Genomic DNA, 22,900 nt, shown 5'->3' with positions numbered 1-22,900 from the left:
TGTTCAGATCCAGAAGCACAATAAAGACACTTGTTGAAACATGCACACACTTCATTTGTAATTATTTATTATATCTGTACTTTATATAAAAAGTCTCATAAATAAAAAAGGCTCTTTGAGTGTTTACAGTTTATAGTGTGTACTGTAGTGTGAAATATACACATATTCTGCAAAAAGTAATTTTTATAATCCATTACATCAGCCTGTATATCCTTCAGCATCATTTCTTATTATATACAGCTCGACTCATCATGAATTATGATTATGTTTAAAAATTTTACTTACATGAAAAGTGTATGTATGTACATGTAAAAAAGGCTTCCTTTATGTACCAGTCTGAACAAACAGGGAACAAAAAGAATTTAACAATATACAAAAAAAAAAAGAAAACCCATGTAAAGTAAAAATGTTAATGTGTTATGTGACACAGATGTTCAAGTTTAAGATGTTTAAAAAAGCTATTTGGACCAAAGTGATTCTCTGAAGACATTCCTGGCCTCATTTCTGCTGGTCCTTTATTATTGAAATGCGCTCGTACATCATGGATGTTTAATTGCAAAATTCAACAAGAGTCTGAACGTGTCTACGATTATTATTATTATTATTATTATTATTATTATCATCATCATCATCATCATCATCATCATCATTATTATTATTATTATAAACCGCTGGTAATTATTTGCAGAGGGAATGTGTTTGTTTGTTTGTTTGTTTATCTGATTAATATTTACTCATGAATAAATCACTTTAATCTAGATCATAATAAAAACAGCCTCTTTCCTGAAAAGCACCAAATGCAGGATTTTTTTTTTTTTTGCAAACAGTAATGTCGTCTTGAGCGTTTTTGTTGCTTCATATTTATGACATCATTATTTTACTTTATTATGATCATTAATGAACATCCAGGTTGTCTCCAGAAAGATCCCTGAGAAAGAATGCTGAAAAAATGACCTCACGTTATTGCATAATTATTATTATATTTAAAAAAAAAAAAGGATTGTCTATATGAAGTCGTCCTCTCCCATAATAAAACTGTAGTGGATTTGGACTCCTGGTCCAGTCCTGATCATTACTGTCTCGCTCCAGTCTTCTGTGTTCTGCTCCTGCTTCGGGTCTGATCCATGTTCTTTATCCTTATTTCCATGTTCTGTTTTTATTTCTTGACCACTGTGATCTTTGTCCTTCCAGTTATATTGCCATGACATACAGTAGTCTTGTTTTACTTCTGTCCTGTCTCCGTCCTCTGCACTACCGGAGATAAAATAACGTCTCGGTTTCCCTGCAGCTTGGTGGTTCAGTCCAGGGTTAACTTTAACTAGAGTTGAAACTGTTTCTGTTTTTCAACGGCATCATCTCCACCACATGGTCTCTGTGTCTGGTGCTCTTGTTCAGCTCCATGACACGAGGAACCACCAGCGACCAGCGATCTGTAACACACACAGACACACACAGATAAACACATACACACACAAGGTTAGAGTTTCACACCGTGTTATTGGAAGTTCACAGTTTTATTTATTTATGCTCAGGGAGCCTTTATCATAATATCATTTTATGGAAACCAACACCATAGTAAAAAAAATCTAGTTGTACAAATAAATGTACTCTGTTTGTTCATTAGCAGCGAGCAACATCTGGATATCAGTGATCATGGCGTTCTGACATTGCAGCAACTGGAAGCTGGTCTGTGTTACGAGCTTTTCTCAGTAGATGTGTGATGTGTGATGATTATGGAGTGTGATGACTCTGTGCTTGGACTGTTTCTTGGTCTGGATGTAATGCTGCTCTCCTGGTCTGCGTTGTCACCTTCTGATAGAGAAGTGAGAGGAGCAGCAGCATGTAGGAACACCTTCTAGCAGGTCACCATTAAAAAAATTAACTAAATAGAATTACAATCAGAATTGCGGGTGTAAATCCTACCTCGTTTGATGGAGTGCGAGGGCTCGTTCTGTTCTTTCTGTCCCGGATCCTCGTTAATGATTCCCAGATTGTGGTTCCAGTCGGACCACTTCACCTCATCCACTCTGGAGGAAAAAAATGTACTGTACAAACACGCACTGAAGTTTTGAGGACCTCTCATTTGTGTAACACTGACCAGAGCTGATTGATGCTATGCTTTAAAAGATACAAAAAAAGCTTAAGATTTTATTTTACCTGAAGCACCAGCGTTTATCAGGCGTGCCGTCCCAGTTCCTGCCCACCGTCACCATTTCGCCCACGCGGAACTTTTTGCGCAGACACATGGGTAAAGAGCGCTCGATGTCCAGGATGGTTGTCGCCCACTGAGGATCACACGTGTCTGACGGTTAATGTGTGAAACGTACTCACTGATAATAAACCTCTGCTCTCTTTCAGAGCTCACCTGCAGCTTCCAGATCTTCTTGCTCTCCTTGGACACCATGGAGACGGTCTGACCCATCAGGGCGATCAGCATGTTGAGCAGGAGCACGAAGGAGAGCACGATGTAGATGACCGAGAGGATGAGGCAGACCTCGGGGTACTGCGTCCCCTGCACCATCTCCTCCAGGCTTCCCACGCCGATGGTCAGCTTGAACAGGTCCAGCAGGAAGGTGCCGAAAGCCGCCGTGTCCCGGCAGTAGGATTTGTTCATGATGTCAAACGAACTGACTGTGATGTTGGCGGGACACGGATTGAGCAGAGACACCAGAGCTAATAGAGGGGACCAAAAAAAGGAAACAAAGTACAGTATTATTTTGGGCATTCTATGGATCTAACTGTAATCCATGTGTGTAATTATATTCCATACCTGAGGCATAGCCGATCAAGACGATAAAGTAGACCAGGAGGAAGCGGAAGAGATCTCTAAACAGGATCTGCACAGCAAGAATTAAACCATTGTTGACCAGAAACGTCATGCACACCACATAAAAAAAAAAAAAATAATAATAATAATAATAATAATAAAACTAAGGAAAGAAAGAGAAATCCTGGCAATTGCACCAAGGGATCAACATGTTTGTGGTTTGGCTCCCTATTAAGAATAATTGTAAGAATAATAACAATAAGAAGAAGAGCTGATCTACAGTAATTTGTAATAAAACTGCAAGATCTGTCTATTCGAGTTTCTGTCTTGTGCAGGGAAACATCAATTACATATCACAATGATTCGATTTAATATAAATTCTTTAAAACTATTACTTTATTTATAAAGGTAATAGTAATCATACATAAACAATAAAATATTGTAAAAACACTATATAACCTACTGTAAGAGTAAAACATAGTAATAATATTAGTATTTCTATTAATCATAAGACTATAAATTATTTTTTGTTATTTTGTGTGTGTGTGTGTGGACGCACCTTCTGGATCATGATGCTGTACGTGCCAGTGAGTTTGAAGCCTCTGGTGAAATAAAGTGTGTTCATCCATCCTAACACCAGCGCACACACCATCACGGTCACGTAGGCCTGCACCCCGCCCAGGTACAGCGCCGCCGACACCAACACCAGCACAGAGTACACAAAGCTGCACACACATATACACATACACACATAAGACCACATTTTGGTCTACAAAGTCAGAATTGACATCAGTTCCTATCGGTACGCTTGCACAGTTTTTTAAGGAACTCGGCAGGTAGGTTTTTCTTAACATCTTGGCACACTAAGCACTGATCTTCTGTGGATGTAGGCTGCCTTGAATCCTTCTGTCTCTTTATGTAAGACATACCCAATGATGTGTAGATCAGGACTCTGTGGGGACAGACTATTACATCCAGGGCTCATTGTTTCTCTCTACACTGAAAAGACTTTGGCTGTAAGTTTGGGGTCGTCGTCCTGCGGCAGAGTAATTTTAGGGCCAATCAGATGCCTCCTTATTGTATTATGGATAAGTATCTGCCTGTGTTTCTCAGCACTGAAGACACCATTAATTCTGACCAAATCTTCAACTCCATTTTGCAGAAATGCTGCCCCAAACTTGCAAAGAACCTCCACCATGCGTCTCTGGTACCTGCAGAAACTTGATATTGCACAGCTCATCAGCAAACAACCTGCAGACAAATATTTCAAATATTGACTCATCAGTCCAGAGCACCTGCTGCCATGTTTCTTCACCCCAGTTTCCATGTTTTCATGCATAGTTAAGGTTATTTGCCTTATTTCCGTGTAGAAGGTTTGGCTTTTGGGCCAGAGTTCTTGCATGAAGATAAATTCTGCCCAGATTTTTTTGGAAAGTTGATGGACGTACTTGAGTCCCACTGGTTTCTGTTGGCACTTCTTTACTGTTGGCCCTTCTGATGTTGAAGGGAAGTAAGCCGGATGCGTCTTCTATCTGCTGGATTAAATTTCCTTAGACTGATGTGTCTATGGTCCTCAACACTGCTCGAGTCTTTGGGCTTCTTCAAAATAGCTTGAACCGCAGATCTTTAAAATAGTTGCCTGGGGGAGTCCATGCTGATGCAGTATATCTACCTTGTATCATGTTGCTCTGCTCAGTCTTGTCCTGGTGTATGACCTGTGACATGAAACTGTCTTCCACAACCTCGCCTTAGTGGTAGAGTTTGGCGGTTCCCCATCCAGGTTTAAGCCTTCTACACACCTGTTTTCAGTTAATGACTGTATTTCAACCTACACATGGAATTGGTGATCATTAGCACCTACTTGGTATACAGTAACTGGTTGATCACACAGCTGACTTTCATCCTACAAAATCCATGACTTTTGAGTGTAAGAATTGATGCAGTCTTGGGTAGAAAGTCAGCAGGGGTAGTCACATCAAATATTAAGTGGATTATTGTATTGTAGAAAGCATACTCATTGAAAAGAATCCTTCACACCACCCTAAAACACACGCAATCTTGTAGTGTAATCTATTGTGTATGTTTGTATCTTACTAGAGGAGTTGAAATGATCCGTCTATAAATAAGGAGCTCATTCCTGGGCATTTCTTCAGAAACAGATCCTTTATCTGGAAGAGAGGAAGACATTTTTGAGCTGGTTAAACACAAACAGTGGCATTAAACACGCAGGGGATTGTAGTGACTGTTAAATAACATCAGTCCCATTTTATAAAAACAAACCAGTTGATGACAGGAAATCAGTTCATCATAATGAAATGATGAGTTTCTTGCTGAGCCTGGTTCCTGTCAAGGTTTCCTCATGTCTTCTCGGAAAGTCTTTTCTTTCCACCTGTCCTAGCCTTGTGAGTTATGTGTGTGTACTGTATATGTGTGTGTGTGTGTGTGTGTGGGCAGGGGGAGACTCACATTACTTAGGAAGAAGAATAGTCCAGAGCTGACGGTGATGAGTTCTCCTGCCAGACGCAGCTTGTCTCCCGCCGTCACGTACTGGTATGGAGGCTGAGGAAAGATTATAAGCGTTAACCCGCGTTCACATGGATTAGTGGAAATGTAGCACATTTGTGTTCATGGTGCTCACCGCGCTTCCTGAGGGACGGTAGTAGGCGACGAGTGTGAAGACGATCATGGTAAAGAGGTACGACACCACGCTGATGTAAAAAGTCACTGACGCAAATTTCCGCCACTTTTCCCTCAGAAGCTCGTTGATCGGCTCGACAGAAAGCATCTCATGCCGGTTCTGCACAAGACGCATCATTACATAAAGCCATCCATGTCACTTAGATTTTGTTAGATACCTAAAATAGCGTTAATAAATGTATCATTGTGTATCAGGGTGCTAAAACTATAGTCTGTCTGCTCTTAGTATCTCATAAACTTTCTTTCTTTTTCTTGCTCATTAGGTACCTCAATCCTGCTGTTATAGACAAGGATCTCCAGCACAGAGACGTCCTCGCCGCATGTGTCGAGGTAGGACAGGTCGTACAGAGACGAGTAAACGGGTCCATACGCCCAGTCCTTAAACTTCCTGCACAGGTGTCGCACCTCATCGTCTTTGATTTCTCTCCGAATGATGTGCTGGAAAACCTGCAAAATATGGGAAACATCACAGTCTCTTACGATACCGAGTTGGACTGTTTCTTACTGATGCTACACATCATCTACAACGCACAGTGTTACGACTGTAAAGGATCTTTTATATCTGTTTTTTTTTTATCAACTCACCCCGAGCTTGCCGAGTTTGGCAGCCATCATGAGAGGTGACATGCCGTCGTTGTTGAGCACCTGCTCCAGGTTGCATTCTGGGTGAAGCTTGGCGCCGTTGATGAGCAGCAGGTCGTACATCTTAGTGGCGAAGCGTGTGTTTTCACGTGTGTTGTCAGACACGTGCACGAGCGCATGCAGGGCCGTGTTGCCACGTGAGTCCTGACGCCGCAGGTCTGCCTTCTTGTGGCTGTTCTCCGTGAGGTAGTGCACCAGGGCGGGCTGGTTAGTGCATGTGGCCAGTGAGAGAGGGAGCTCACCTGGAGTGGTTACACACACATGCAGTGGTTTAAGCTAGGGCCTGGTTTACATTTATGTTCAACCTGCTTATAGCCTACCATTTATCCATCCATCCATCTAGGAACCTCTGCATTCCAACTAGGAACCATGGAGGCCGATAGTGACCATTCGAATTATTTTTACGAGTGTGGTAGAACCTCCAGATAACATTCACACACTACAGGTGATTTGAGAATGCCAAATAGCGTGATCTGCATGTCTTTGGACTGTGGGAGGAAATATGTTAACTCCATGCACACAAACCTGAGATGGAATCGAACCCGGGACCTGGACGTGCGAGGTGACAGTGCTGACCACTGTGCCACCATGTTGTCATTCTTATACCCAATTATAGACCAAAATATATTACGTAATAAGAAGAATGTGGAGCTGACCACACACTCATAGAGGTACAGAACCTTTACATGAGTTTATGCTAGGGCCTAGCCGTAGTTTTAGAAGGAAAAAAGAAACGTTGTGCTAAAGATTAAAAGACTGCTTCAGATTTTCGTTTTTTTTCAAGTCAGCCATCATGTAGGAAAATCCTTGATGTTTGTTTTTCTTTAAAGTTCTTACCAAACCCAATTTAACAAAAAAAGAAATTTTACGCTGGATACTGTGCATTGACTCTCATTAGCTGCACTGACACCGGTCTACCAGCAGGGTGCAGCAAACATAAAAAAACAACAACAGGCTAATGCTTTCACTCCCGGGAGCTGGATTTATTCGGGACATGACGTCACGCTGCCTGTGAAAGACTGACCTGTGCATCTGCCATATGGGTGGAGTTTGCAAAAAGCTACAAATTCACTTGCCAATGATTGACCTAATGACATCCTGTCCCAATTCTCTCTCTCAGTCATTAAAGGTCTATAAACCAAATCAAATCATCAAACTCTGTCTGCACCATCATTAACACAAACACACACATAAGGTGACTGAGGTGTGTTTAATGGCTCGTATTCTCCTCTCGTTCAACAACTTGATTTTCCTTCTCGTTAAAACGGCAGTGACGATGATGGATGTCTGTAACACGTCTCACTCACCGAAGTAAAAGTACCCGCCCTCTTCCCGTGGCTGGAAAAAGCGTCCTCTAGCTTGAGCGTGAACATCAGCTCCTTTCTCTACCAGCATCTCGGCGTAATGCTTACAGCGCCGTTCGATGGCGATGTGCAGCGCTGTCTGACCTACAGCACACACACACACACACACACTGTTAACACACAATAATAAACACAAACATACGACAGTTCACATCAAACTGAATGAATACTACTAAAAAAAACTACTTTTAGAGAGAGAGAATTAATCAACCTTTTTCGGACCAATCAGAATTCAGCAGCACTGTGATGTCACACTACTTAGTGATAACGTACACTAAAGGAATGGACCTGATTCTAGAGAAGGGAAAGTGACATCATCAGACTGGGTGTGGGTCACTCGGAAACTCTGGGGTTTGGAACAGACGTGTGTGTGTGTGCGTGTGTGTGGCTGTTATTTAGGTTAGTGCTGGGCGGAGACGTAGGACAACACTGAAGCTCTTTCACAAACCCACAAACCTGCCATACACTCTCCTTTTCCCCTTTCTCTCCCTTTCTCTCCGTGTCTCTTACACACACACACACATTTGCCAGCATGGCATTTATACATCAACACATTTGGAACAAGTAGGAGTAGCCTTTGTAGCGGTCAGTTTAAGTGAAAGGGCGTGGCCTCACCTCACCCTGTACATACAGCTTCCAGCAGATTGTCACATTAGCATTAGTTTGATACATATTTTCTAGTCTCAGTACATCATTACACACTTAATGTGGTGACTAAAGTTTTGACTAAAGTCCTCAGTTCTCTGCTCTCTCTCTCTCTCTCTCTCTCTCTCTCTCTCTCTCTCTCTCTGCCCGTACCGCGGTAGTAGAGGTCCCTGAAGGGTGTGTTGACGAACTCGTGCAGGTTTCCCGTCTGCTCGGCGACGTCCAGAAGCACAGGGATGGTGTCGTTCCTCCCGCTGTACAGATTCAGTAGAGCTTTGAGAAGACACGTTTTCCCAGTGGATGGCTCTACACAGAAACACACACACACACACAATACATTGTCTTTATTCTAAGTGTTATAATGAAGTGGATCGCGGTCCTGAGTTCATGGTGATGCTTACAGGAGCTTGGAGTTCACTAATGAACATTACAGGATCCATTATGAAAATGAGCAATGTGAAGAAGACATAGGCCTATCATTGAAGAACACCACCTTTATTAATCTTAGTAATATGTTTGCCATAATCATATCATTAACTATGTCATGTACTGTATGAATATATCTTTGTGCTAACAAGTACAATTGGGCTTTTTTTTTTACCAAACTTACATGCAAATCCAAACTGTATAGTAAACAAAATGGACAAGGCTGGAGATGAATCAAAAACCAGAAAGACAGAAAGTGTGATGGTGGGGGGGGACGAGGGACGGGACGGGGTGGGTTGCCCTGTGCAAGAGGACCTGGAATGACCGGTTTAAGGTGGGAGATGTGAAAGGAAGGAGCTATTCGGCTGTGGTGTGGCAGGTTGAGTTTATATTTGGTGTCGTTTTTGTGTTGTGTGAGTTTTCTCCACCCTTGTGTGATGCCCTTCAAAGGTTTCTTTTATAAAGTCATTGGCTTGTTCCCAGACTGTTCCCTTATAGTTCTTCTGAGCATGGGACAGCTTTCTGGGATTTTTTAAATGTGGGCGTTTCTCAAAACCTCTGAGAGAGGACTACCCTAACAACCGTTTTTTGAGGCAATAACTGTTCCATGACTCTAAAGTCTTTGAAGTATTGATAGAAGTTGACGTAACTCAGATAATACTGCAACTCCATTCAGTAGAAGACACTGCTCATTGTCTGACAGAGGTGACCTGGAGTACCCCCTATATTTGTTACACATGAAACTTGCATTTCTCTCCTTATAGGTGGTGTTTAAAAGGGCTGAGACAAAACTTTCTCACCATGCTGGACATGAGTGACGCATTTAAAAGAGTCTATTAAGGTGTCACTGATGTAAGCGGACAAATCAGCTCAACAGTTCCTATGTTAATAATCAAGCATTTAAAGGTTTCTGGTACTGAAGGTATCTGATAGGACATTACGCACTACTTAGAGTTGCTGAAGGCTGTCTCTCACTTATCCTGATTTACAAATACCCACAAATGTTTATGTTAAGTTTGGCCAAGATCTTGATTGGTCCATAGACGCACAATGTAGAGGCAAAGTTAGCAGTACTTAACAGTGACTCGGTTCAGTCCATGATCAGTCTATGATCTTCAGCCCACCCAGTTCTTCTCCATGCCTGTGTGATGCTCCAGAGGTGAAAGGGTTTATGTACCCCTGTTTGAGGGCTATCTCTATAATTCCTCTATAGTATGTGTTTCCTTGGCAGATATAGAATATATGCAATATGAATTTACATATTGATCTGCCTCTCTGAGCTGTTGGTAAAGACTGGACTGATGGAGGGGCAAGAACAAATTTGGTACATTTTTGCTTCTGTTTCTTCAAGGAGATGTGGGGGGTCATGTGTTGGCATCATCAGGAAGCCTTAAACCACTGAGAGGAATTGGCAGTGAAGACATTGCCCAAGATGGAACCACTGGTGCTGCTAGCATAGCTGAGGCAATAATTTGGAACTGAGCTGACTGTTCAGTGAGCAAATGTATCTGCACTAAGGCCTGGGGAGCTCATTGTTACCTTCTGCATCCATGTAATACAGATGTGTTCTGTCACTAATCTATACAGAGGCAGATGCAGGTACGTTGGAGCTATATTATAAAACTTAAAAACAAATCCAAACTATAGAGCAAAGTCGGAAAACAGGAAATCTGACCGAAGCCTGTCAAGAAGCAAGAACCAGATGAATAGAACAAGGTTAAAAAAAAACAGAAAAATAAATTGCCAATAAATAGGAGCCTGGTAACAACAGGAAGCTGCGAGCTCTGAGCCAATCACGATACACACGTATACAGTACATATTCTCAATATTCACCATGTTTGTATTGGTGGCTTTGTCGTCTTAGGGTTGTGGTTTGATGCCGATTCCAGCACAGACCTGACATTCTATATAACTTTAGATCATGTGTGAAAATGCGATCCCTTCATGTCAGGTAATATGATGAGGATCTTCTAAATACAGGCTGATTTGACACTCAAAACCATCTCAGTTTAAAGGAGCAAATGGGAAATGACTTGAACTTCAGAACAGATAAAATTTATAAAAATGTGTGTTTAGGGATTGTGTTAAGAGGGTTCTCTTACTGTAACATTTGGTCTAAAAGGTCAGACTGGAGCTTCCACTATTTGCACTTTCAGGTCAGGATGAATGCTAGTTTGTGTGTGTGTGTGTGTGTGTGTGTGTGTGTGTGTGTGTGTGTGTGTGTGTGTTCATGCGAGAATTCGCAACAGAGAGACAGTTTGCTGTGACTTCTCACTCTCCCGCAATACGTTCCCACAATCCTTTGAGGCAGGAAGCGGTGCCTGAATAGTACACGCTGAGCGATAACACACTTCCTGGTAGAAATTACAGACTTAAACAGGAGAGATGAGCACAGAGATAACAGGATGATATTTCCTGCCAGTTGTAAAACTGCTGCTCATGTCTTATCTGTTACACGCGAAAAGCTCATTAAGCCATAAAGACATAAAGTACTGAAATTGAAATTAAATTAATTTTATAATCAATAATTTGTTCTTCCCCTTATATTGTTAGCTTCAGGTCCATGGACACCATTTCACCAATTTTTTCTCGGTGTCTTAACATTGTGCTTCACCTCTGAACTCCTCGTCCGTCAGTCTCTTGTTGGACCCCTGCAGGAACTCCAGCAGGCCATCCAGAGCTACCGGGTCAGCTCGAGACACGGCGTCAAAAAGCAGCGTGCGGTTAAAGACCTTCACGACCCTAGGAGGGTCTGAGCTGTCATCACATGATGCAAGGGTATCCGTGATCCTGTGAAGGGAAATAAAGTAAGTGGACATGATGGAATGATCCGGTGACTGCTAGTTGTCAGAAAGGGAACTTCCTTTTACCGCTTCCTAAGTTTAGCATCCTAATCTAATCAGTTGCTGATTAGCTGATTGAACCACTGAGACATTTCAAAACATAAATAAAAGTTTTGTCTTTGTTTTTTTTTTGTTGTTTTTTTACTAGACACTCCCAAGCCAGAAGGTGCAAAAGTCAGGAACAAGCATGTCTAGCAAGTCCTAAATGGATGCTAGTCTGTAACCGCTGTCAATAAACCTGTGTATGAGGAGGAAAAGCACACAATCTGTATAAACATTACCTAAAGAACTAGCAATCCACGAGGGCCACACCTATAGCATAAACACACCAGCGTGGCATCAACACCGCCAGAACAGTACCGCATTCAGCAGGTTAATGTTCACTCTGACTGTGCTACGCTACATCAAAATAAAAACATTTCTTTTTCATTATAAACAAGCCAAAATTGTCATAGATTTAAGTAACTTGCAAAATAAAGTATTATATTGTTCTAGGATAACTGGGAGAAGATTTTGAGAATTTTGTAACCTAAAGACTTACATACTATCTACATTACTACATTGCACTCCTACATGACACTTAAGCTTAGAGGAATTTAAATAGGAGTGTGGTTGAGAAGTGAAGAAGAGAGTGCAGACGGGGTGGAATGGGTGGAGAAGAGCAGCAGGAGTGATCTGTGACGGAAACAAATCGGCAACGGTATCGGGTATAATGAAAGAGAACATTTACAGGAGACCAGAAACAGTACAGTAGAGTTTGGAGACATTTCTGCTGACAAAGTGGCAGAGGTGAAGATGCTGAGATTTGCTTTGAGAGTGACAAGAATAGACAGGATTAGAAATGGGTATATTAGAGACAGCGCAGCTAGGACGGTTTGGGGACAAGGTTAGAGAGGCCAGATTAAGATGGTTTGGACATGTGCAGAGGAGGGATGAAGGGGCATATCTGGAGGAGAATGTTAGAGATGGATCAGCCAGGCAGGAAGAAATAGAAAAATGCCCAAAAGGAGACGACCCCTAATGGGAGCAGTCGAAAAAAAGAAGAAGAAAAAGACTTAAGCTTAAATCTGTTTTAAAAATCCAGATTCGTGTACCACTACACAATCTGAATGATCTTAATGATTGTTAACTTGATGTTAATTTCCATCTCTATGACTATTCCATTTTTTTCTCCTCACCCTCGTGGGAGTTTCTTCCTGCGCCATTTTTGATTACTGGCAGCACGACATGTGCCGTAATCAAAGAGCGAGTCCATGGGTGCCTTCTTCGGCCCCGTGGGCACCGGAGGTTCGTAACTGTTGGAATCAAGCAGGTCCATGGGGTTAGAGATACCCTTCTTGAAGGCTCCCTGGAACTTGTTGCGCAGATTCAGCCTGTTCTCAGGTTGGGTGGGTGGAGGAGGACTGGCCTCCTCCGCATCCAGGACATCGGCCAGGGACGAGAGAGGGAAGGCCGACTCTTTGTCACCTGAGACATCCTGACTGGGAGAGGTGCGAGTGCTGGAAGTGGGGTCCGTCTCAGCCCTGACCAGGCGACAACGTTTTAATAAATTGGAGGAAACCTGCGAGGGGTTTAAAAAGAAATAGAGACATAATTTTTTTAATATACTTACGTTATTATAATCTTATACACTTCTGTTCACTTACAGTTTATGAGGCAAATTAAAGAGAAGTCTAGGTCTTAAATGTAGCATTTTAAGCCAGTTTTTATGTTCGTAATTATTAACCAATAAAGATCTAAGGCTCAAACATTATGACAACCTTATGTGATAGCTTCAGGAATTATAGGTTTCCACAGTGGCAAGGTTTTTACTAATCCAGGAACAAAAAAAAATACTTTTACTTCTTGTTTTTTTAAATAACAGGAAGTAAAAGTATTTTTTTTTTGTTCCTGAATGCCAAAAAATGAAAATTCCCTCTGTGGAAACCTCTAAATCCCCTAGTTATCACAAGTTTCAGTTTTTTTTTGTTTTTCAGCTCACCCAGTCCTTATCCAGTAATGTTTGTGTCCACCTAACCTTATGGGTTTCTGGTTTTTACAGTTTTCCTGTGTCCCAGTGTCCCAGTGTCCCTACTGCTAGTGTACATTTCTCATTTCTCCTTATCTCCCAGTTTCCTCTAGGTTTCCTACTTACTTGTTTCCACATGTGTGGCGTAAGTATATTATAATAGATTCCCATGTTAAAAACTTCAACATGGTTTCTACATTTAGCCAAAGCCTCACGGTCTGTAGGTAAAGATGCAGGACCACAAGGATGGGATTCAGAAGTAGTAATATAAAAGATCCCTGTTTCTTCTGGAAAGTGCACCCACACCCATCCACAAACACACGCATTCCCACACACAAACACACACTATTCCTTACCTCATTCATCCCTCAGGTAGTATGTTGCTGCCAAATTCCTCGTCAAATGGGTCGGCTAAAGGGAGGAGACCTCAGTCTCGCTCAGGGCTTTGCAGGATTACGCTGGAAAAACAGTAGCCGAACATGGGTCAGAGCATGTTGATTCATTTTCAGAAGCATGGGCAGTTTTAAATGATAGTTTTAGTTACATGCATAATTCATACAATGCAGTAAGTGTTATCTGAACTGAGATTTTTATTTAATGTTTAAAGAGGGAGTCTCCACTATCTCTTTATTATCTAGTGGTTTTAAAAAGATTATATGTACAGTCCTGAGCTCCGCCTCATTTTGTCATATTAAATGTAATATGATGGTACCAGATGTTTTACTGTGGCAGGTTGGACTCTCGTCTGCTCCATCCACTCAGTATTAAGCATCAGCAGTATAATAATCACCTGTCTGTCATCATCCTCACCTGTTTCTTACTGATTCATGCCTTAAATTCAATGTGTTTTATGCTTGAATGATTCATATGTCACTGTGTGGCTTGACAAACAAAACACTGTTCTCTGAAACTGCTTAGGTACAGGAACTGGACTGAAAATGAGAGACAAAAAAGAAAGCTTGAAGAACTATTTCTCAAGATTACATTAAAATACTAGAAAGTCTGGAGCTTTGGCAACAAAAGAAATGCGTGAAAAAGTGTCAAGACTTTTAAATGTTACGACTTTAAATGTTTTTAAATATGAAATAATCGAAGAAACACTAAATACTAACACATATGTGGTGTTAAAAACACATTCGTGATCTCAGGAAGAATTTGTCACATTTTATAAGAAAATCGTAGTTATCGAGAACCTTGAGAAATTTAGAGAAAGTCGCACATGCCTCTTTTTTTATAGCATAATTCCAACAATATTATTTTTGTATGTTTTATTTGTGTTTGGAAATATATACAGATTTTGTGCTGACTCAATAAGATTAACCATTTTTATGAGGGTGAGTCTAAAATGATCCAGAGTTTGTTTATTATATTAAAACTTCTTTTGCCTGCATCAACGTCTTATCAGACTTTCTGTTCAAGTCTACTGTCTCCCCAATCACTGCTGTGTGAACGAATCAGTTCATTTGTAACTGCGGTGTGAAACTTTGGCGCGATACTCTAAAGAAGGTGACAGTTGAAGAAGACCAGTTTTTTTTTTTTAGGAGAGAATATGAACGCTTGTGGACAGATGGACATGGTGTATTGAAAAACAAGTTTATGTTGAAAAATTATATATTAAACAAACAGGGTGGTTAAGGCTTCTCATGAATTAATAAATCATGATAAAATACTAAACAAACTCTGAGACATGAAAAGAAATATTGGCACCTCTCTGCTAAGTCCCCTTTATGTAGTGTCTAACAGAATACGAATCGATACCACATTTACAGCTCGGGCTATGAATCACCTGTACTCCCCCTCTTATCTAAACTCAGGCTTCTCATGTTGCTTTAGCTCTTTTCTTTTAGGCCCCAACAATCTGAGCATGTCGTGACTCATCCCAACATTCCTATTCTCCCATACTCCAGTTTCCCAAACCATCACAAGTACCTGAGAAAACATGACTCCCATGTCACTGAGCAAACTCATAGAATCCCCTGGTTAGTCCTGTAGTTTCATACCCTGGATTATTGTTATTGATATAATGAAATGCTTGGCTAATCCTGTTTGCACTTGCCTTCAGCCGCTTCCTGTTTGCAATTGATGAAAGCCTGTTTAACCAGTATTCTACAATGTTGTCTAACATATTGCTATCATTAAAAAAAAATGTAAAAAAAAAAAAAAAAAATGCACACTACAATATCGTTCATGCTTCAATAGCTACTATCAGTTTCCCTCGCGCTAACCTTGTTGCCCTCGGGGCAAACTTGACCTTATTCAATCTTTAGGCACGAGCTCATTCTAGGTTTTGTTTGCCAATGACTTGATGTGGAACAAGGTGTGTACATTTAAAGCCACTACTAGATAAGACAGGAAATTGTCACATACATCCAAAGCGGAGATATTGTGTAAATTTAGAATTTCACTCTCATTGTATTACATTGTAGACAGGAATGTCTGACTGAAATTCAGTAAGTCCAAATACTAGTGTGCTTTGTTTTTTCTAATTTTCTATTTAAATGGGACATACCATATGGTGACCCACAAGGTTCTGTACTAGGACCATTAATAATTTAATTTCATAAGTCTGTATGCTAATATTTAGATATTTAAATAACATTCACTTAAACATAGATTTGCATGATGAGTTTCAGGGAAAAACATAAAGTTAATTATAGACTTTTCCAAATAAATATTACTACAAGCAGATAAAATGATGAACGTGTGACATGTCATTCATTAACAAAGAAACATTATGTTCCCAAACAAGTGCTAAGTGAGTGCATAACTCATACCTCGAAAGGCGTGAAGTGATTCACAAGCTTAAATAATTGAAATGGCTAGGAAATTAGGAGGACGTACAAGCAAAGCCAGCTTCTCCAGAACTGATTGTAAGATTGGTTTCGCTCAAAAGTTCTCAGATCACACCATGCTTTCACGTAGCATTGACATCATGGCTAAAAGCTCCTGCGAAACAAACACAGTGTTCCCTTTTAGTAAGGAATATCGTTCATCGTTTCTGATAAAATCGACTATTAAATCAGATTGTTAGGAAAAAAACACACATTACAAAGTAATGGTGTGAGCTGGAATATTAACAACAAAGAAAAAATATATGAAAAAGCCTTTCCCATCCCTTTTTTTCCCCCTACGACCATCTGTGTCTCTTTAAACCAGCCATTTGCCACCCCACTGACATCATAAGGGGAAAGAAATTATTTGCATAGACCCTCCTCCAGATGGGTCCTCATCTTTGTCCAGACGTTACATCCTTACATCCTGTTTGTCATAATGATTTCTTCACAATGGCAGACTCCCCAAACCACAACATTGCACATCTAGGAACAAACCATGATTGGTAGTGTCCAAAAAAACTCATCTTTTAACTTTCATCCTCTGAGGAAGCAAAGACACACCAGATTTAGTTTATTTATAAAAGAACTTTTTCCCTAATAGATATCCCCAAAGTGTGTATAAACTTTGTCAACAAGTCACAAGATACAGTCAGGTCAACGCCGGATTCACTTCCAGACTCAATAAGAGTAGATCGATTCTGAATGTCCATGAACCAAGATGATGCAAAAGACCAGTGTTGGGTGTAACTCGTAATGTGTTAGAGTACTTGGATTACTTTTTTGATGTAACGAGTAATCTAACGTTTGTGTGTGTGTGTGTGTGTGTGTGTGTGTGTGTGTGTGTGTGTGTGTGTGTGTGTGTGTGTGTGTGAAAGTCGTCCTACAAGCCCTGCCCCTGATACCGCTATCTCACCTATGCGGTTTGACTATATGAGGACCAACGCGTGGAAAGATGGAAACCTAATCACAGCACCAAAACTCGCGGTGAATCATAATAAACCGTACTTACGACCACCGTGCGAAACTGCATAGGTGAGATAGGGGTATTAGTAGGTGAGATAGGGGTATTAGTAGGTGAGATAGGGGTATTAGTAGTTAACAGATTATGGGCCAAACTTGGCTGAGTGATGATGGTAGAATAATTAAAGGTCATGAGGAATCACAAAGAAGTTTTCATTTTCTGCAGTGGAAAAAAGTACTCGAACTAGATACTTTTATCAAAAAGTAACGCTGTAATGTAACTGATTACTTTTTAAAGACAGTAATTTTGTGATGTAATTAGTTACTTTAAAAAGTAACGTCCCTCAACAATGCAAACAACACAGACACGCCCACAAAGGGCTTCAGAAACAGTGGCTCGACAGAGTGCATGATCTGAGTGGGATATGCTCGTCAAATTTCAAAGGCTTCTTCTTTATACAAAACATAAAGAAGCAAACCGAGTTTATTAAACACAGACTTAGAGATATGAATTAGAACCGTGCAAAAGACAAATAGACAGATGCCTTTGTTTGATTAAATTTTTCTATTAATAATCCTTAGTTAATCATTAGATCTATTATGATTTGTTTGGCCTGGTTAAGTGACAGCTCCCAATTTCCTCTCTTCATCTTTTCCCCTAATGCCTCACCTTTATTCATTTGAATTATTTATGTATGGGTTGGTTTCTTTGGCATTCTTTTTTCTTTATGAAAAATAGAGTATAAAAAAGTTAGTTTTTTTAAACCTTGGCCAGAATATGAAGAAATCGTAATTTTTCATCAGTGAAAGTTTTGACACCATCTCTGATGCATACTGTAAGTATCTTTTAAAAGTCGCTTTTTCCTATTCTGCCTTTTATTATTGCCCTTAAATATAATGTTAAATATTGTTAAATGTTGATGTTGAATATAACTATATGAAATAAATATTAAATAAATGATAATTATATTTATGATTGATGGATTGTTATGATTATTATTACTATGATTGCTAGACTTAATTACGATTGTGATTTGTTTTGTTATATTATGTGAAATTCAGTCAATTCTGATCATTGAATGATCGCTATTTGATTTAAGTACATCGTTTTTGTCCCATGTCTAATCATTAAAATTTAGCTTCATATCATGATCATATTATGATTGTATTTCATTCTTAAAATCATCACTAAGCTCAGCTGTTAACCTGACTGATTGAGGATTAATCATATGCCACCATTATATGGTTTTGTAATGTATATGATAATCAGCTGTAATCAGATCAGTTATATTGTTCCACTAATATTGTAATATAAACTTTTATGTAGTTTTATTCAAAGTGTTAACAAATTCTGTTTCAATATTTTTAACTTGACATTTCCTTGGAGTTTTTGACCCTGGCTTAGAGATTATAGTAGTTATCTAGTTATCTACATAGATGATAGGGCTCTTCTCCTACATCCTGATCCAGTCATTTCCACCTCTGGTTATTTGTTCTAGCTCACAGGCTGCGTTCATCCTGTCCAAGAGTCCATCTAAGGCTTTCATCTTGCTTTATCCAAATCGTCAATACAAGGTTAATTAGAAAAAAGCACGCCAGCTCTTATTGTCCTCCCGTGGCACCTCCGCTGCATTGGTACCCAAACTGACCCAAATGATGAAGCTCTCTCCCTGTAGCCCTAAGTTATTGATCAGAATTGCATGTGTCTTAATAAAGACTCATAAGAAAGACCTGGGCCTGTTTATAACTGAAGGTAATTTGTGTTCTTTTCCATGCTGCCTTTATTAAAGTTTTAGATATTCGAGTATAAATTCCTCTTATTTCTTATTACGGTTGTTTTTGGACTGGTGATCATCCCACTGCCTCTGTCTCTGTACCTCAGCCTTACTTTGCTAAACTCAGGTGAGTGAGTGCCGAGGCCTTCTATTCAAAGGGTATTAGGATATGCAAATACACATGCATGAATATTATAAATCATTATTAATGCATCAGAGTACAGAGGTTTCTTAATACGTATATATTTCATGTAATGACTTGTTCTGATTCTATTTTGTGTTAAACATTACGAGTATAGGCGGCACGGTGGTGTAGTGGTTAGCACTGTCGCCTTGCACCTCGAGGGTCTGGGTTTGATTCCCGGCCAGGGTTGATTCCCATCTCTGTGTGCATGAAGGTTGCATGTTCTCCTCATGCTTGGTGGGTTTCCTCCGGGTACTCTAGTTTCCTCCCACAGTCCAAACACGTGCAGATTAGGCTAATTGGCATGGAGTGTGTCTACAGTATGTGTGTGTGCCCTGCGATGGATTGGCCCCCTGTCCAGGGTGTATCCCACCTCGTTCCCCTTAATCTCCTGTGATCAGCTCCAGGCCCCCTAATTATACAGGATAAATTGGTATAAATAATGAGTGAGTATTATGAGGATAGTATATTGCACACTTAATTGTGTTTATTTCTACTGACTCTACTGATATAATAGTCACATGTCTGTTGGGAACACAGCATGCGCACTCTCTATAAAGGGGAAGTTAGTCAGTCCATCTGTAACAGCAGACGATTTGATCTTATTTTGTACAATTTGTATCGTGAGCTAACTCATCTGGATTTAATTCCTCTTATTGTCGGCCCTGTGACAAAAACATCCTTAAAAACCTTCCCTAAGAACATACTAACCTAAGGTCTAACTGCTCGCATGTTGATTTGATTTAGATACTTTCGATATATGAAATACAATTGGTTGCTAAAGGACATGTAAATGAAATGCAAAAAAAAAATTCTTCATATTTCAGCTGCAATATTGGAACAGAAGACACATTAGTGGAGACCAATGGGCGGTGTGAGCTCAGCAGGTTAAGGCTCTGGGTTACTGATCAGAAGGCTGGTGGGTCAAGCGCGAGCTCCAAGCTGTGATACATTACACAAAGGAAGTTTTTCACCAAGCAGTGATGTATATGTGACAAATGGCAGGATCGTGTGTCCCAGTGTCTCAAGGCATCTAATCATAAATCCCAGTGAATGCTGAGTGTCAATATCTTGCAGGAAGCGTTTAGACAATAAGAAAGTGTTATTCTTCCTATTCGTCCTATTTGACTGATACAGTAAGAGACAGAACAGACTTCCTGCCACAACAAATCTCAGTCTTGAGTAGAGTTTCAATAAATCATACAGTTTAAATGATAAATACATCAATCAATCATTCAGTAACTATAGTATATAAGAACACACACACACACACACACAGTCAGGACCTGGTAAAAGGTGTTCATTTGCATACTGCAGCCTTTATTTACATATCAACTACTACAGTAACAACATACAGACACGACTCTGCGTTGTAATGGAAGGCTCGTGATGGTGGCTCGGAGACCACTGCAGTTGTTCCCGTGAACATTCAGCAAGTGGAAAGCCTCAACGGTGAAAATAAAAATCGACGACTCCAGAATAGACACATCTGTCTGTGGGAACTGTACACACACTCATTCCCCAACACCACTCACACAATACAGGAACTCAGCTGGAAGTTATGATCTCACTCCAAGGCATTTCTACTTGTTTGGGAGTTCCTGGGAGGCCAGCGTTTCAGACTTGAAGCTGGGAAAACTTCCTACCTTGATGGTGTCCAAGCACTAGTGAAACACTAGGACAAGTGCATTAGTGTAGCAGGGGATTATATAGAGAAATAAAGGTGTGTCTTCTGTTGTTCTGCACAATCCTGCTTTGACTTGAACGCTCTGTATATAATCCTGGGGAGGCTTTCCACTAGATTTTGGAGCGTAGCTTCAGGGATTGGTTGTTCTTTTATCCAGAAACACTGGCTAGGTGAGGCTACAAACATCTACACACAATGCTAAGGGAGTGAAAACAACAGGAGGTCGATCTTTCTTGTTCATTGACAATGAGCTATTCTCATGCAAAGGAACCCAATAATGTCTCTTCTGCAGCACTTTTCTCTCTTCTCCACTGCAACCCTACTGCAAATCAGGTGGCTCACGTTCACTGTGTTTAAAATCAACTCACTGCAAAGAGCTAAACACCACATTCTGTGACTTTTTTGATATCCCTTAAAGCTGGTTGTGGATGACACGGATGTGGCGGCGTTTTTATTATTATAGACTAATATACAGCGAGCTCTTGAGTTTACTGATACCTCGGTAAGGTGAGTGTGTGTGTGCAATGTTGTATTAGGCAACTACAGTGCTAAAGAAGTGTTCATCTTGAATGGGAAACCTGTACAGCTGTTGTGCAGGAGACGCCGTCAAACACCTGGAGTTAAAGAAGATCCTGGTTGTGATCAGACAAACCCCATGAGCACGAGGTGAAGCGCTGAGTAAGAGGAATACGGAAAGCTGTGAGTCAGTGATCTCGGCTTTCTCACGCCTTCACGTGATGATGTGTTAGTTTCAGTTGATGTAATGTGTTGTGAAACTCTGCAGCAAGAAGCAAGAAAATGTTACTTTCAGTGCTGGAACCTGAGCGTGTATGGGCATGCTTTTTCCTCATGAGGAGATAAATAAACTCTTTGTACGTGAAATTCGCCACCAAACCTGATTCTGTTTCTCAGGTAGGTGAGACTTCGGCTGCTGCTCCAGTGCAGCACCTCTCATTAAAACATACATACAGTAATTACTGTATAGAAGAACTGAGTAAAAGCTTTGAGTGTTAGTTTGAGATTCATTATAACTACGTGAAAGGAAAGTCCACAGCAGATATATGATGTATGAGCAAGATGCAGAAAGTCAAACATAAATGAGATGAATAAATCTGACTTACTTTTGCCTTCCCTCCAGAAACCATGGAGAAGTCAATTCAGAAGTTAATTCCACGGTAATAAAGCCTCACTGTGCTCCAGGAGAGCAGACAGGAGCTGGTGTGTTTCACAGTGCCTGTGGTGGAGCAGGTCTGGAAGTGTGAGGAGTGTGTTGAGAGCCTCAGGCGAAGGGTGTGTCCTCGGCCCGCTCGGAATCACCGCCCCTCAGACGGGAAATTGGCTCGGCTGCTCTCGCTCAGCCGGCTAAGCTGCTGGAGCTCACTGAGGCTGAGAATAACAGACCCAAAGCAGACACTCGGAAAAGGTTGGGAATGTAATGTGGAAACATTATTACTTGAAGCTTTTTATTAAATACTGTAAAACACGTAGAGGTTTGCTTTGCTATTGCAGTGTTAGTGTACTACAGCAGTGCAACATCGACTGTGTTTTACTGTGAGGCATTAAAATTTGGAAACATGTAATGAAAGAAATTCATTTAAAAATTACCCATTAATTGGCTGTAACTTTGAGTTAACAATTCGCTGAGCAGTTACGAAAAACAACAACCGAGGAACGTTGTGGTGGAACGTTGTGGTGGAACGTAGTGGTGGTTTCACCTGGCCAAGGTACACTGGCAGCTTTCATCACATCACACACTCGTTTCCCTGATCAGCTTTAGTGTAGTGGTGTTTTTTAGCTGAAGCAAGTGATTGAAAAAGTTAAACGTGAACACAATCTGCTACTCATATGTCCTGCTCATGGAGGCTTCTTGTGGGCTTCTTGACGATATGATTTAGCAGCTGCATTACTGCTTTTGATTTTGGGAAATCTGGTTTTCTTGGAATATTGTTAATATAAAATTTTATTTTTTAAATTTTTTACCACTTTCTATTCAATTCAATTTTATTTGTATAGCAATTTTGACAATCAGTCATCGTGAAAATGTGTATGAATCTAAATGATCAGATT

General features: G+C 40.4%; 1 protein-coding gene across 4 annotated transcripts; it reads right to left on the bottom strand.

Annotated features, from left to right (window-relative positions):
• Positions 1–50: 50 nt before the first annotated feature.
• On the bottom strand, positions 51–22,087 carry trpv4 (transient receptor potential cation channel, subfamily V, member 4). Of its 4 annotated transcripts, none has more exons than XR_008356009.1 (18): positions 16,235–16,292; positions 13,750–13,851; positions 12,564–12,946; positions 11,157–11,332; positions 8,269–8,421; positions 7,414–7,554; positions 6,050–6,348; positions 5,732–5,911; positions 5,406–5,564; positions 5,234–5,326; positions 4,862–4,935; positions 3,327–3,492; positions 2,771–2,837; positions 2,366–2,673; positions 2,158–2,285; positions 1,924–2,027; positions 1,609–1,812; positions 1,370–1,430 (listed from the first exon to the last, which is right to left on the bottom strand). XR_008356009.1 is itself a non-coding variant. In XM_053480786.1 (17 exons), exons 2-17 carry the CDS (start codon positions 13,756–13,758, stop codon positions 1,315–1,317), a joined length of 2,556 nt encoding a protein of 851 aa, XP_053336761.1. In that variant the 5' UTR covers positions 13,759–13,851; positions 21,955–22,087; the 3' UTR covers positions 51–1,314. The 4 variants fall into 4 exon arrangements, 2 of the variants coding, with proteins under 2 accessions (XP_053336761.1, XP_053336760.1); XR_008356008.1 differs by having other exon boundaries at positions 16,168–16,277; XM_053480786.1 differs by lacking the exons at positions 1,609–1,812; positions 16,235–16,292 and adding an exon at positions 21,955–22,087 and having other exon boundaries at positions 51–1,430.
• Positions 22,088–22,900: the final 813 nt, after the last annotated feature.

Source organism: Clarias gariepinus, chromosome 21 (assembly GCF_024256425.1).
Source record: "Clarias gariepinus isolate MV-2021 ecotype Netherlands chromosome 21, CGAR_prim_01v2, whole genome shotgun sequence".
Lineage (NCBI taxonomy): Eukaryota > Metazoa > Chordata > Actinopteri > Siluriformes > Clariidae > Clarias > Clarias gariepinus.
This window is presented reverse-complemented; position numbering and strand designations above follow the sequence as displayed.